Here is a 13,487-nt window from a genome sequence, read left to right on the forward strand (position 1 = left end):
AGTTACCGTAGAAAAATCGAATTTTGCTTCTATTTCCCGCGGTGCTGAGTATTTTCAATCGACGGCTCGTCCCTGTCGATGAAATCGGAGCTCCGAGACTGCGGAGAACAAGCGAAAAGAGGCGCGCGTTTCTTTCCCGCTGCCACGTGTAGAAGTACAAGAAGAAGAAGTAGACGCCGCTTCCGGACGTGCCCTAGTGGTAGTGAAGCTTTCCGGGCGCCGTTCACAAGGCTCTCAGAAGGAAGGTCTCATAAACAACCCCTCAAAACAGCTCTCCTGCTGCAATTTCCTCACTGGTGCTGTTCATCCCGTCTAGAAAAGCGCAGTTTCGTCCCCGGAGAAGAAAAGGTAGCAAAGGTACTTGGGTGATCTTGTGAAAGCCAAAACGGCAGCCGCCGGGACAGACCCAGTGAAGCCGCTTTGGCTGTGGCAGGTTAGGGTAGCCGCGTATTTTGGAGCTCCCGAAGCTCGCAATTTAGCGAGGTTGCTCTTTTCCTGTTTTAATAATTCGACCGTAGTTCTCGCGAGGCTGGTCTTTGTATTTCTGTCGGCTCCTTCGGCAAAGTCGGGGCGGGAATACTCCCGTGTAGCCCACTGCTTCTTGTCTAACCTAATCTGTGCGAGTTCGCGGCCTACTGCCGACTAGTGCACTAGTCAAGTTCCGTTAAGACCTAACTGTGGCGTTGAACCAACTGCTTCCCGTTCCATCTTCGTCTTGCCGAGCGAGAATCAAGAAATAGATGTTGCCTCGCGTCTCCTATTAGTTTCTAACTTCTCATTCATTCCTTGTTAAAGCCCCTAAGGCCATTCATTTCATGTTGGCTTGCATTTTCTTGCTCTCTCAATATCTGTAAAGACGTGAATTTAAAGATGACTGCTCTCTTATGATCTACTTTTTAAAAGTTTTTTCGTGGTTGTCCCCTCTTGTGAGCCCTAATTTATGTACTCTTTTATTTTTTGCAGTCTGAGCCATGGATCGCCGTAGTTGGGGATACGGGGGAGGAGGAGGCGGTGGTGGTGGAAACTACCGTTCCGACTATGGCAACAACTACCGGGCAGATTACAACGATTATGGAAACAGTTATGGTGGTGGCCACGGCGGATACAATGCCTACAATAATTCCTACAACAACTCGTACAATTCCTACAACAATGCCGACCATTTTGCCCCACCTCCTAATCGAGGCTATGGAGCCAGAGATGCTTATGGAGCTTATCCTCCCAATGGCCGTTTCTTCCCTCCCTCTGGGCCCCCTGGTCGAATGGGTGGTCCTGCTGCTCCTCAAAGGCAAGCAGTCAGGGGACGTGTCGACTGGAAGAAGAGGAGGCGGGACAACAATGCATCCAGAGAAACTAAAAGTGCTGCTTTCTTGGAGAGGAAAAAGTAAGTTGTTTTCAGGATTCAATTTTATCTTGTATTGAGACGTCTAGTAGCCCTATTAACTCATGATGAACTTTAACAATTTTAGGCGAACGCTGTTTTTACGTAACTGTCCAGAAAAACCTGAAGAAACACTGAAGGAAGAGCTTAAGACACTGTTTGCTGAATGTGGAAAAGTAGAACAGGTTGGAGCCACTGTCATTTTTGTTGCCTTGTAAAGAAATAGTCCTTATCAATCAAGATGAATAATATTAATAAATTTATTCTGCTTAATTGTCAGGTTACAATCAATAAGCAAGAGCTGAGCTGTTTGCCTGGTACCGAGAAGAAGGTATCTCTTGAAGTGCGCCTTGTTATGGGCACAGAAGAAGAAGCCAAGAAAGGTCTTGAAAAACATGGAACTGTTATTGAGGATCGACACCTTGTCGTTTCTCGGCAAGAAAGTGATTTTGATTCCTGGAAAACTACAGTTGTATGTTGCTTAAACATTTCTTTAGGTGAGTCAAGGGAAATTCTATTGGATTTCAGTTTTACAATCCATTGTTCAGAATGTTGATCAACTTACCTGTCACAATTTGTAGATGTTGATGATGAGGACTTGTGGAGATTTTTTGAGGAGTGTGGCAAGATTAAGAATGTGAAAAGAGTAAATGCCACTAGTGGAGATGGAAGGCTCTATGGGCAGGTTCATTTTGAGGTAACAATCTTATCTAATCCTTCAAAAATGAATTCATACATTTTAGTCCTCCTGCTCATGCAACTTTTCAAATTATTATTCTTTTTCAATTATCTTAATTACAATTATAATATTTTTAGAATGAAGAAGAAGCTCAGAAAGCCCTTGCTCTGGATGGAAATGAGCTGAAAGGTAAACCAGTTAAACTGCGCATGTGGGCTTCTCTCAAGGATCGACCCGGTTTGGGAGTTGTGGTTTTGAACCTTCCATTTGGTAAGATTCAAATAATTGGGTTATTTATGTTAGTAGTATACTATGACATAGCTAATTTTGACTGTTTCCTCTCTTAGGAATCACCAGGAAAGATGCATTGGAGTTCATGGATGGGTGTGGTGATATATCGAACTTGAAGATTGATTCTGCTGAGACCACAAATCGAAGAGCAGTCTTTGTCTTCTGGGTGAGTGCAACCAGTTTTCATAAGACTCTTGGTAGTGAGAAAGGAGCACGAAACAAATGTGTAAATTGGACAAAGCTCGTCATTTTTATGTACGTTATTGTGTTTTGATTTTATTTCATTTTTAAACTTTAGGATGCTGATGGTGTTGAGAAAGCTTTGGAGAGAGACAGGCAGGAGATGAACAAGCAGGAAGTACGTGTTCTACGCTGGGATGGGCAACGCCTAATCAATCCTGTGTTTTTGGCTGATCTTCCTCCAGGTAAAACTAACATGATTTTCCAAACAGGAATTATCAATACCAATCACTGTAGTAGTATTGAGTAAAGAGCCTCATTCCCCTATCTTTCACCTTACAGCTATATTGGAAGTTGATTTATGGAAAGTTTTTCAAGTTTGTGGAGTCATTGAGCATGTCCATAAAGAAATGAAAAAGAACAACATTAAGGCATACATTGAATTCCAGGTAATGACCACTCTAATTACTGTGTGGGATTTGTAACCTATCCAGCTGGAAATTTTCATCATATTTATGCCAATGTTGTTGCAGGATGCATCAAGTGTCTTGAAAGCAGCATCTCTTGATGGTATTCTCATCAAGGGCACTGCGGTCAAAGTAATGACAGACAAAGATGAATGGGACAACTATCCTCCTGCTCCAGCGCCTGCTAGCCAAGGTGCTCAAAATGGGCAGGCTGAGCAGAGTAATGCTGCTGCTGCTGCTCCCAAAGAAAATGAGGAGTCAAAGGAAGGGGACGCAGGAGAGGGAGCAAATGATGGTGCTGGTGCTGCTGCAAAGGAAGAAACCCACACTGAGGAAGAAGAGGAGGAAGATGCGCAAGACAACGAATGTCAGGAGGGCATGAAGGAGGAGGCAAGCGAAGTATCAGATGACATCAAACAGGAATCAGAGGAAGTCGCTGAGGTTCAAGAAGGAAGGAACACTCGCAAACGGAGAGCCGCTGCTGCCACCCCACTTAAAACTCCACCCAAAACTCGCAGGGGACGATAACTTTTGATAACTTAATGTATACCAACTTCTTTCATAATAATTTTTCCTTTTCTACTGAACCTGTTTCTTTTTTATCTTATTCTCTGCTTTTTTTTTTTAAGAATTTTTTTTTTATGGTACATCAATTAATGCATTTTAAGGGTGACTCTTTAATGCACAACATTAATGCCAGTTTTGAGTTGTTAGGCGGGTGGACATTATTCAATTCTTCTCACTCATCCTTACATTATTTTGATGAAAGTAGCCAAGCTACTTAAAATCTCTCATTTCTATCACCAAATTATGTACCTTTGGATTGCTACTTGGGTATTGTATTTTACTTTTATTGATTATGGAAGAGTGACTAGTTATCATTCAAATAAAGCATTTTGTCTGAGTGCAATTTCACCTTTGCAGTATTGAACCAGCAATTGAAAAATTGTGTCAAATCTGAAAGTCATTTTTGTTTGTTTCCTTTTTCTGATGCATGATTTTGTAAGAAAAACACTTGGTCCCTTGGAGGGGAAAAAAGCGTTGTTTGAATTACACATCTTTGGTATCTGAGAAGTTCTCTTGGATTGACAATGGTACATTGAAGGCATATTGTACCGCCTCTCTTAGTCTAATTTTTCTTTACTTTGCTTTAAGTGGAACAAAATGTGGTCTCTATTCTTTGAGATAAGACTAAGGAGTAAACTTGTTTGATATTTAGTAAATAGTGTTACTCTGTAGTGACTTTTAAAATTTCCTGTCTTTTTTTTTTCTCCTTGTAATTTTAACTTCTGAAGATTTTAATTGTACTCAGGATGTGAGGCATGCTGACATTTGGCAAAATCTTTTTTAATGGCCTGTTCTCTTTTCAGTCTTTATTGACTTCCAATAGCATGCCATGTACTTGTTGGGTTTGCAGGAAGGCCTTGACAAAGCATAGGAAATTCTAGCTGGATTAGTTGTGATCTTGTTGTGTGGTGTATCTACCTGTGAGTATAAAATCAATATCAAACATTTCAGTAATCACCCTAACAATGAAGACACCAGTAATGTGACATAAAGTTCTTGTATGTGTATCTTGTAATAACTTAAGTATGATTGTATTAGATTAAGGACCAATGTGAACAATTTGAAACCTAGCTTTGTGCTTTCTGCGTAGTTGCAATAGCATTCCCATTGGCTTCTATGGTGCAATTTTGAATTTGTATATGCCATGGTGAACTACTCATTTCAAAGAATGTAGATTTAGATTGACAATCATTGGCAGTTCCCAGGAGTAGTTTAGATGGCCCTCACAAATGCAGCACTAATACAAAAATTGATTGACAGAGGAATCCCTTTGACTAAACACTTAAGTTTCTGTTGTTATTATATTATCGAACTGATCATATCAATATCAAGTCTCCCTCGAGCTTTATCTCTTGTCACAAAGTATGTATGTGAGATTGTGTGCTTAACAAAATACTCATTGATTGGTTATATATGGTGTGTATTTTAGATAATCCAGTGTCTGCATATAATTCAATAAAGTCCCCCTCTGTACATAGAACATTGGAGCAGAGCATTTTGGAGATGGGCCACAATACCAAACCTCAACAGTGTGCACTATATTATACTAACCTTTAGTTAGTACTGCAAAGAGTGAAAGTTAATCATTAAATTATGGGGGAATGGTGGACATTTTCAGTGTGGGATGTGACTATTACTTGACGAACCTGTACTTTTGGTAAGTTTTGTAGAACAATTGTAATTTTGGGATGTTCTACAAAGTACCTACCAAAATAAAAAAGAAAATGCTATGACAACAGATTTAATTTATTTATAACTTACAGAGATGAAATATATGAACTTGTCAGCAAGATCCATTGTGTGCAATACACCTACCTTCTTACAAATCTTCACTACCTTAACTTGATAATTTTATTCTTGATCCAACACTCGTCTCATCTGTATTCGCCTTCTAAAAGTTAAAATTTGTGATTCTTCAGCACTGACGAGAAGAACTGCCCCTAATGTATTACAAACTAACAGCCCAGTGAAAATGGCAGGTCCTTTACCCTGCTGGGCTAAAAAATTGCTCATCTTCATCAATTCAATTGGTTGCATCAAGGTAGGCATGTTAACACCTAATTTTGTAGCAGTCTGCAGAGTGTAAATTCAGTAGTACAGTAACAGCCAGCCATCTTTCATATCTCTATCAACAAGAAGTTGAGAAACCACACATACCATGCTTGAAGACATTGCTGCTAGCCCCCAAGGCCATAAAAAACCAACAGAAGTTTGTATGGCAACAGATTTGAGTTGAAGGCAAACATTGCAATACTTTTCTTGGAGAAGGATAGGTGGGGTCACAAACTGAAAAAGAAAAAATGCTAGAGCACATTCACAACTGACATACTGCAGCTTTAATTGTTCAGATTAAAATAGAATTATTTACCAAAAAATGATAAATGAAGGTACCCATACAGGGGAGAAATAGGCAGAATAAGTTGGATGAAATCGATGCCTCCTTTCGCAATCCTAATGAAGATCGAAAATGTCGTAGCATCGCAAACCCTGAGAGGGAAGCAAATCCTCCTGCTATAAGGGAACCATACTTAAGAGCAATCCTGAAAAATTGGAAGACACTAGTTACAGTGAAGTGATATTACTCACAATACATATCGCTCTAAGTTAACTCAAGAAGGTTATTATTTTGTTTTATTGCTTTCACTCACACTTCTTTCTCTGGTTTGTGTTTGGAAATTTGGGACCAGATGTATTCTATTGCTTCCGATCTATTCATCACCACCGCCCCACGAGGCAAATCCTTTGTCGAAGCTCGGTCCATCTTCAAAGTGTTCTGAGTGGTAGAAGTATCCTTAACCTAACTCACCGGTCCAATCAAGAGAGGAGAGGCTTAGAATGAAAATATTGTGTTTGAAGCTGACAGAGATGAAGCTTCCCATTAAACCACGAAAAGCACGAAAATATTAAAAACTGACGTCGTGCGGTTTTGTTAATAAACAAATTAGTAAAACAAAAATGCAGACGACGGACCCAGCTGTGGCTGCTGCATCTTTCGCAGCGGACAATTTCTCATTCTCGCATCATCGTGGATTGTTGAAGGGGCATGCTCCGAGGCTAGGTGATTCAATTCGAGTTCTAGGTTCTAGAGGCCGCTGGCGTCGCGGCTGCAGGCCGCGGTACCCGCCTAAATATAGCACCTGAAAGCTGAAAGAGCCCATGGGTGCCAAAAGGATGACATCGGCAAAGAAAGCAACTCCCCATAACAGTCATAGAGGCGCCGCGAAGGCGAAACAAGCAGCAAAGTGCCGCGAGACCGCAGAGCCGGGAGTTGCGTGTTGCGTGTGGCCGCGGCGTGGGTTCTAATTTGGAACTGCCGGCCCGGGCCCGTCGCGTTGGGCTCATGAGGCTCATGGCACAAGCGCGGGGGCGGGGCGGGGCGCGCACTTGAGGGCCTTCCCGGGCATCGAGAGGTGCGCGCCATGCCGCGCCACGCACCGTGCCGGTAGCAGCTAGCCGGTCGGCCGGCGCCAATACGGGCGCCTCTCCAGGCACGGCGGGCATGGACACCTCTGCCGCCTCCAGCCGGGGAAGTCTGAGAGCCTGAGGCCATGGTAGGCAACCCGCAGCGCTACCGGGCGGCGCTGCAGCAGCTGGAGAGCAGGCACGCCACGGCCGGTGAGGGTCGTCGCTCCAAAACGCGGCTGGAAACCAAATGGTGGCGTTTGCTCCGTGACCAGCCAGCGCACGAAGAAATGGAATAACCTCTTTCTTGGTGTGACGTGCCAGGGTGTCTGCTGGCACTGCTGCTGCTGCTGCCGCTGGCCGCGCGCTCCGTGCCCGTCGCCCTGCTCTCCGTGGCCGTGCTGCTGTACGTCACTCTGGTGGTGCCGGTGGCCACCGGCTTCCTGTCCGCCACCGTCGTCATCGGCTGGTTGAGGTTGGCGGCCGTCGTTTCGAGTTTCAGGCTCGCGCGTTCCTGACGCCGCCATCTCACCGGCCTCCTCGTTGTGCTTGTTGTGCGCAGGATATGCACGTCGCGCCACGGGTTGTCCGCGTGGCAGTGTCTGGGCGGCGCCTACACCTGCCTCAAGGCGTGCCACAACGCCTACCTGCCGCTGCAGCGGCTCCACACCACCACGAGCCAGGTACTGTACCGTCGCTACCCCGCGCTCTGCGCCCCCGGATGTCTTTTGTGCTTAGGCCCCAGTAGCGGGCGCTAGTGTGGTTCAGCCGAGCCAGGGCCCACTGTGAGTCGGCACTCGGCCGCCACGCTCGGGCACCCCTTGCATGTTGACCTCCAGTGCCTTGAGGTGGTACTGAGCCACACTTCTTGCAGGTGCTGTTCAACCTCGGAGCGGAGCGGCTCCTGTGCCCCGACCAGCCGGGTAGCTGTCTGCACTCCCTCCTCCTGTGCTCCATCCTGGGCTACGTCCATTCATCGCTCAAAGTAGGGGTCTTTGCCGGCGCCGGTTCGGTGAGTGTCTACCGCGCACGGGGTAGCGACGCTGACGGCGTTCGGCGTTCATGGTGTTGCAGCGACGAGTGTGGTCGCAGATCTCCTTCCCGCGGAACGACGGCGGGCTGAGGGGCCTGGCGGGGTCCGTGGGCTCGCTGGTGGCGGCGCGCCTGGCCAAGGCCGTGGTGCTGGCCTTCGGGCTGCTGAGCATCGGGGAGCGCCTGGACCGCCTGCAGCCCGGAGCCCCGTTCATGTTGGTGTGCGCCGCGTACTTCGTCCTCACGCAGTGGCCCGGTGAGGACGAGTGGCGTCCCGCGGCCCCGTTACCGACCGGATATTAGCCAGAGATCCGACCCTTTGTCCGCAACAACTTTTATTGACAATTGAACCTTACGCACCGGGACAGACGTCATAGTTGCTCCCAGTTAGCAATGGGGTTGTTTTATGGCGGTTATGGCCCCCGGGCCGATCGGCATCTCCCCTCGACCCGGTTCGCGGCACTGGGGTGTTGGACTGGGACGGCAAACACTTACAAGGGTTCGATCCCCCACAATTCGTCACGCTCCATTGAAAATTAAAAACTTCCGCTTTCTGTTGGTTGCTTCAGCATCTTGAACTCGCTTTGCGCAGGCCGTCCCGGTGAGCAGACCGCCGCCGTGGAGCTGGCGGTGAGCGCCGTGTCCCTGGCGCCGCGCCTGTGCTACGTCGGCGCCCTGGACGCCCTGGAGGGCCTGGAGGAGTGGTGGGTGCCGCTGGCGACGCGGGTCGTCGCCGCGGCCGCCGCCGCCGTGCTGGCCCTGCTCGTCGTGGCGTGGGGCGCTGGCTACCTCCTGGGCGTCTGCATCCTGTGAGTCGTACACTGTAAGAGAAGTTGAAACAGCCAAAAATTTTGCCGCGGTTTTTTTTTCCACGATAACTTTTTTGCGTACAGTACAGCCTGCGTGTGTCGTAGGGTAGGTCGGCCCCGTGCGGTATCGGTCCCTTTATCAGCATGAGCCTGGGCGACCTGGGGGTTATCATGTCACCAGGGGCGCCGGAAGTGGGGTGGAGGGTGGGCAGGCTGCCCCCCTGGAATTTGGCAGGGGGGGCATCGCCCCCCCTGGACTTTGGTGGGAAGCTGCGAAAATCGAGCCAGGCGGGCGGGCACCGGTCGCGCAAAGTATCTCCGCAGTGAGCGGCGAGACGCGGCGCGGCGGCCTCTTCCCCCTCCCCCTTGAATTGAATAATTTATATTAGTATTAGGGTCAGTTGGAGCAATTATAGGACACGGGGTAAAAATGGGACAGCATATTCCAAGGGGTACCCGACTCAAGATAATCATTGCGCGTCTAGTTGGTAACCAGTGAAATAATCAACATCATCCAATGAAATGACAATCATACTTGCGGGGATTCAATCACTTTTGACAATTTTTGCGAGACCACTGCTCCCAAACTATCAGCGGTCAAAGCCTTCCCGAGGCGGGGCATGAAAGAGTAGGGTCTTTAGGATAGTAAGGCGTCGAGGGAGGCCTTTGACCGCAACTAAATTGGATGCAGTGACCGCTCAAAGTCAGCAAAAACGATGATTTTTTGAAATTCTTTCACTTTTTGACCATTTTTGCGAGACCACTGCTCCTAAACTATCAGCGGTCAAAGCCTTCCCGAGGCGGGGCCTGAAAGAGTAGGGTCTTAAGAATAGTAAGGCGTCGAGGGAGGCCTTTGACCGCAACTAAATTGGATGCAGTGACAGTTCAAAGTCAGCAAAAACGGTGATTTTCTGAAATTCATTCACTTTTTGACCATTTTTGCGAGACCACTGCTCCCAAACTATCAGCGGTCAAAGCCTTCCCGAGGCGGGGCATGAAAGAGTAGGGTCTTTAGGATAGTAAGGCGTCGAGGGAGGCCTTTGACCGCAACTAAATTGGATGCAGTGACAGTTCAAAGTCAGCAAAAACGGTGATTTTCTGAAATTCATTCACTTTTTGACCATTTTTGCGAGACCACTGCTCCCAAACTATCAGCGGTCAAAGCCTTCCCGAGGCGGGGCATGAAAGAGTAGGGTCTTTAGGATAGTAAGGCGTCGAGGGAGGCCTTTGACCGCAACTAAATTGGATGCAGTGACCGCTCAAAGTCAGCAAAAACGATGATTTTTTGAAATTCTTTCACTTTTTGACCATTTTTGCGAGACCACTGCTCCTAAACTATCAGCGGTCAAAGCCTTCCCGAGGCGGGGCCTGAAAGAGTAGGGTCTTAAGAATAGTAAGGCGTCGAGGGAGGCCTTTGACCGCAACTAAATTGGATGCAGTGACAGTTCAAAGTCAGCAAAAACGGTGATTTTCTGAAATTCATTCACTTTTTGACCATTTTTGCGAGACCACTGCTCCCAAACTATCAGCGGTCAAAGCCTTCCCGAGGCGGGGCATGAAAGAGTAGGGTCTTTAGGATAGTAAGGCGTCGAGGGAGGCCTTTGACCGCAACTAAATTGGATGCAGTGACAGTTCAAAGTCAGCAAAAACGGTGATTTTCTGAAATTCATTCACTTTTTGACCATTTTTGCGAGACCACTGCTCCCAAACTATCAGCGGTCAAAGCCTTCCCGAGGCGGGGCATGAAAGAGTAGGGTCTTTAGAATAGTAAGGCGTCGAGGGAGGCCTTTGACCGCAACTAAATTGGATGCAGTGACCGCTCAAAGTCAGCAAAAACGATGATTTTCTGAAATTCATTCACTTTTTGACCATTTTTGCGAGACCACTGCTCCTAAACTATCAGCGGTCAAAGCCTTCCCGAGGCGGTGCATGAAAGAGTAGGGTCTTTTTAAGCACCTTTTTTGGTGGGGGAGGGGGGTAATTAGGAACGTAGGATTTAAAATTGTTTGCCCCCCCTGAGGAAATACACTTCCGGCGCCCCTGCATGTCACGCTTCCTTCCGCTAGGGCAGTGGTTCTCAACCTTAGGGTCGCGACCCCAAGTGGGGTCGCGAAAAAATTTTAAGGGGTCGCGGCGAGGTAGCTGGGGTCGTGTTTTGGGCCGATTTTAAGCAGCCACTGCGTCTGATCCGAGGCGGGCATTTTGCTCCCTCAACGGGCAGTTGGTCTTTGAACCTTCCTTTAGCATGCCTTTGTTACGGAGTGTGATTATCAGTCTTAGTTTGGGAGCAGTATTGTCTCAAAGTTTACCAAAACGGTCAGAAATGTCTTTGAAAAATCGTGTTTTGGGCCGATTTTAAGCAGCCACTGCGTCTGACCCGAGGCGGTATTTCGTCCTCCTTCAACGGGCAATTGGTCTTTGGACCTTCCTTTAGCATGCCTTTGTTACGGAGTGTGATTATCAGTCTTAGTTTGGGAGCAGTATTGTCTCAAAGTTGGCCGAAACGCTCAGAAATGTCTTTGAAAAACCGTTGTGACTGTTTTGGTCAACTTTGAGACAATACTGCTCCCAAACTAAGACTGATAATCGCATTCCGTAACAGAGGCATGCTAAAGGAAGGTCCAAAGAACAATTGCCTGTTGAGGGAGCAAAATGCCCGGCTCGGATCAGACGCAGTGGCTGCTTAAAATCGACCCAAAACATGATTTTTCAAAGACATTTCTGAGCGTTTTGGCCAACTTTGAGACAATACTGCCCCCAAACTAAGACTGATAATCGCACTCCGTAACAGAGGCATGCTAAAGGAAAGTCCAAAGACCAATTGCCCGTTGAGGGAGCAAAATGCCCGCCTCGGATCAGACGCAGTGGATGCTTAAAATCGACCCAAAACATGATTTTTCAAAGACATTTCTGAGCGTTTTGGCCAACTTTGAGACAATACTGCCCCCAAACTAAGACTGATAATCGCACTCCGTAACAGAGGCATGCTAAAGGAAAGTCCAAAGATCAATTGCCCGTTGAGGGAGCAAAATGCCCGCCTCGGATCAGACGCAGTGGCTGCTTAAAATCGACCCAAAACATGATTTTTCAAAGACATTTCTGAGCGTTTTGGCCAACTTTGAGACAATACTGCCCCCAAACTAAGACTGATAATCGCACTCCGTAACAGAGGCATGCTAAAGGAAAGTCCAAAGACCAATTGCCCGTTGAGGGAGCAAAATGCCCGCCTCGGATCAGACGCAGTGGCATGCTAAAGGAGGGGTCCCGTGGGGTCGTGAAACTTTTCCTGGGGGTCGCGGAAATTTTTGGCTACAAATTTGGGGTCGCGAGCCGAGAAAGGTTGAGAACGGCTGCGCTAGGGTCTTCGTCTGGACTGGACCACATGCCTTGGCTATCGACCTTTATTCGAGGTTTACGACTTTGTTGCCCAACCTTTTGCCTACCTTGCCGGTGTCCCTAAGGCCATATGACCTTAGGTGTCCCGGCTATCTGTACGCCCCCCTCTCCTGGATCCATCCTTGGCCCCTCGTGGCAAACTGTAATGGGCTGTCTCATGCCCGTTCACCTGTGCGGCGTGTGCGGCTGGTAAGTCCCGCCTCTGCGTGGCAGGTGGGGGAGGCCAAGACCAATCGCAGTGGCCGCGCAGCCGCGCCTGGTGCTTCCCCCTCTACGGAACTCCCACTCTCACGCCGCGGTCGCCGGCGCCACTCTAAACCACGGGACCTACACTGTCAAAGAAAAGCCGCTCTTCCGCGGCGCGAGCAGCGTCATCATCCATCACAGTGGAGCGCCAAGTTTGAATCCGACAGTGCGTTCGTCGCTGTCTCTCTCGCACTCTCGGCGTTGCGAGGGGGTGCGAGAGAGACGAAGTGAAGCCGCTGACGGGCGCCTTGTTTACCTTGTTTACTTGTTGGCAGGTACGCGTGCGCCGCGGTGCCGCTGCAGGCGGCGTGGCGGGGCTGCTGGCCGCCGCTGCGGTCACAGCTTCGCCTGACGGCGCGCTTCCCGCGACCCTCGGCCGCCCAGCTGGCCGAGGTGGGCACCTGCGCCGTGTGCCTGGACGCCCTGGCCAGCCACAGCGCGCGCTGCACGCCCTGCCCCCACGTCTTCCACTCGCGGTGCCTGCGGGAGTGCGCGCACCGCTTCGGCACGTGCCCGCTGTGCAAGCGCAGCCTCGGCGTCTAGACTCAGAGTCGTTTTCGTCGCTCTGTCTCTCTCGCACTCATGGGGCGTCCCTCACATGTGCGAGAGAGACAGAGCGACGGGAACGACTCTTCGGAATCGCCCGGCGAGTGGCCCCCCGAGTGGCCCCAGCACTCCTTTCGTGAATTTGTGACCAAGACTGGAGCCAGCCCTGGAAGAAGCTACTAGTGTGGTGCTGAAGTGCTATGGATATCGACCAGACTGGAAAACAGCGAACTTATCATCATCAGCGTTGTTGGGTCACAACAGGCCTTTAGAGTTATAAGCTATAGAAATTTGATTTAATTACTACCTTCTCGTCAAAACAGCCGATGCTTTCCCTGCAGGTGAAAGTCGGATTTATATCAAGATTCTTTACTGTTAACTTGTTTGTTGTCTACATTTTGGTCTGATATAATTTCTGAAGAAATGTGGTTTATCAGGAAACTATCTAGAAGGAAAAGAAGTAAAAACTGTTTTGCATAAAAATAATCAAA

At 48.2% G+C, this 13,487-nt stretch overlaps 3 protein-coding genes across 5 annotated transcripts; 2 read left to right on the top strand and 1 right to left on the bottom strand.

Moving 5' to 3' along the window:
• The first annotated feature begins 24 nt into the window (after positions 1–24).
• LOC117640700 lies at positions 25–5,355 on the top strand. 2 transcript variants are annotated; one of them, XM_034377514.1, is made up of 10 exons: positions 25–357; positions 964–1,384; positions 1,470–1,566; positions 1,662–1,878; positions 1,963–2,078; positions 2,198–2,330; positions 2,408–2,517; positions 2,650–2,776; positions 2,874–2,980; positions 3,065–5,355. In XM_034377514.1, exons 2-10 carry the CDS (start codon positions 972–974, stop codon positions 3,524–3,526), a joined length of 1,782 nt encoding a protein of 593 aa, XP_034233405.1. In that variant the 5' UTR covers positions 25–357; positions 964–971; the 3' UTR covers positions 3,527–5,355. The 2 variants fall into 2 exon arrangements, with proteins under 2 accessions (XP_034233405.1, XP_034233404.1); XM_034377513.1 differs by having other exon boundaries at positions 26–348.
• LOC117640705 lies at positions 5,129–6,562 on the bottom strand. Of its 2 annotated transcripts, XM_034377521.1 has the most exons (5): positions 6,214–6,562; positions 5,934–6,105; positions 5,723–5,851; positions 5,381–5,638; positions 5,129–5,269 (listed from the first exon to the last, which is right to left on the bottom strand). In XM_034377521.1, the coding sequence occupies exons 1-4, from the start codon at positions 6,324–6,326 to the stop codon at positions 5,417–5,419; spliced, it is 636 nt and encodes a 211-aa protein (XP_034233412.1). In that variant the 5' UTR covers positions 6,327–6,562; the 3' UTR covers positions 5,129–5,269; positions 5,381–5,416. The 2 variants fall into 2 exon arrangements, with proteins under 2 accessions (XP_034233412.1, XP_034233411.1); XM_034377520.1 differs by lacking the exon at positions 5,129–5,269 and having other exon boundaries at positions 5,294–5,638.
• Positions 6,563–6,734: 172 nt separating this feature from the next.
• LOC117640702 lies at positions 6,735–13,482 on the top strand. The gene is made up of 7 exons (XM_034377515.1): positions 6,735–7,180; positions 7,292–7,442; positions 7,530–7,650; positions 7,842–7,952; positions 8,042–8,255; positions 8,592–8,808; positions 12,726–13,482. Exons 1-7 carry the CDS (start codon positions 7,114–7,116, stop codon positions 12,991–12,993), a joined length of 1,149 nt encoding a protein of 382 aa, XP_034233406.1. The 5' UTR covers positions 6,735–7,113; the 3' UTR covers positions 12,994–13,482.
• The last annotated feature ends 5 nt before the right edge of the window (positions 13,483–13,487 follow it).

The sequence above is a fragment of the Thrips palmi genome, unplaced genomic scaffold (genome assembly GCF_012932325.1).
Source record: "Thrips palmi isolate BJ-2018 unplaced genomic scaffold, TpBJ-2018v1 HiC_scaffold_12, whole genome shotgun sequence".
Lineage (NCBI taxonomy): Eukaryota > Metazoa > Arthropoda > Insecta > Thysanoptera > Thripidae > Thrips > Thrips palmi.

What these genes read in the sequence shown, in the direction of transcription:
- LOC117640700 (XM_034377514.1), top strand. Translation starts at nt 972, where the DNA reads ATGGATCGCCGTAGTTGGGGATACGGGGGAGGAGGAGGCGGTGGTGGT. An exon ending in TTGCTTAAACATTTCTTTAG is followed by an intron (nt 1,879 to 1,962) that starts GTGAGTCAAGGG and finishes CACAATTTGTAG; the next exon opens with ATGTTGATGATGAGGACTTG. An exon ending in ATGGGCAGGTTCATTTTGAG is followed by an intron (nt 2,079 to 2,197) that starts GTAACAATCTTA and finishes TAATATTTTTAG; the next exon opens with AATGAAGAAGAAGCTCAGAA.
- LOC117640705 (XM_034377521.1), bottom strand. Translation starts at nt 6,326, where the DNA reads ATGGACCGAGCTTCGACAAAGGATTTGCCTCGTGGGGCGGTGGTGATG. An exon ending in CCTTCATTTATCATTTTTTG is followed by an intron (nt 5,852 to 5,933) that starts GTAAATAATTCT and finishes TTTCTTTTTCAG; the next exon opens with TTTGTGACCCCACCTATCCT. An exon ending in CAGCAATGTCTTCAAGCATG is followed by an intron (nt 5,639 to 5,722) that starts GTATGTGTGGTT and finishes TACACTCTGCAG; the next exon opens with ACTGCTACAAAATTAGGTGT.
- LOC117640702 (XM_034377515.1), top strand. Translation starts at nt 7,114, where the DNA reads ATGGTAGGCAACCCGCAGCGCTACCGGGCGGCGCTGCAGCAGCTGGAG. An exon ending in ACGTCCATTCATCGCTCAAA is followed by an intron (nt 7,953 to 8,041) that starts GTAGGGGTCTTT and finishes ATGGTGTTGCAG; the next exon opens with CGACGAGTGTGGTCGCAGAT. An exon ending in CTCCTGGGCGTCTGCATCCT is followed by an intron (nt 8,809 to 12,725) that starts GTGAGTCGTACA and finishes ACTTGTTGGCAG; the next exon opens with GTACGCGTGCGCCGCGGTGC.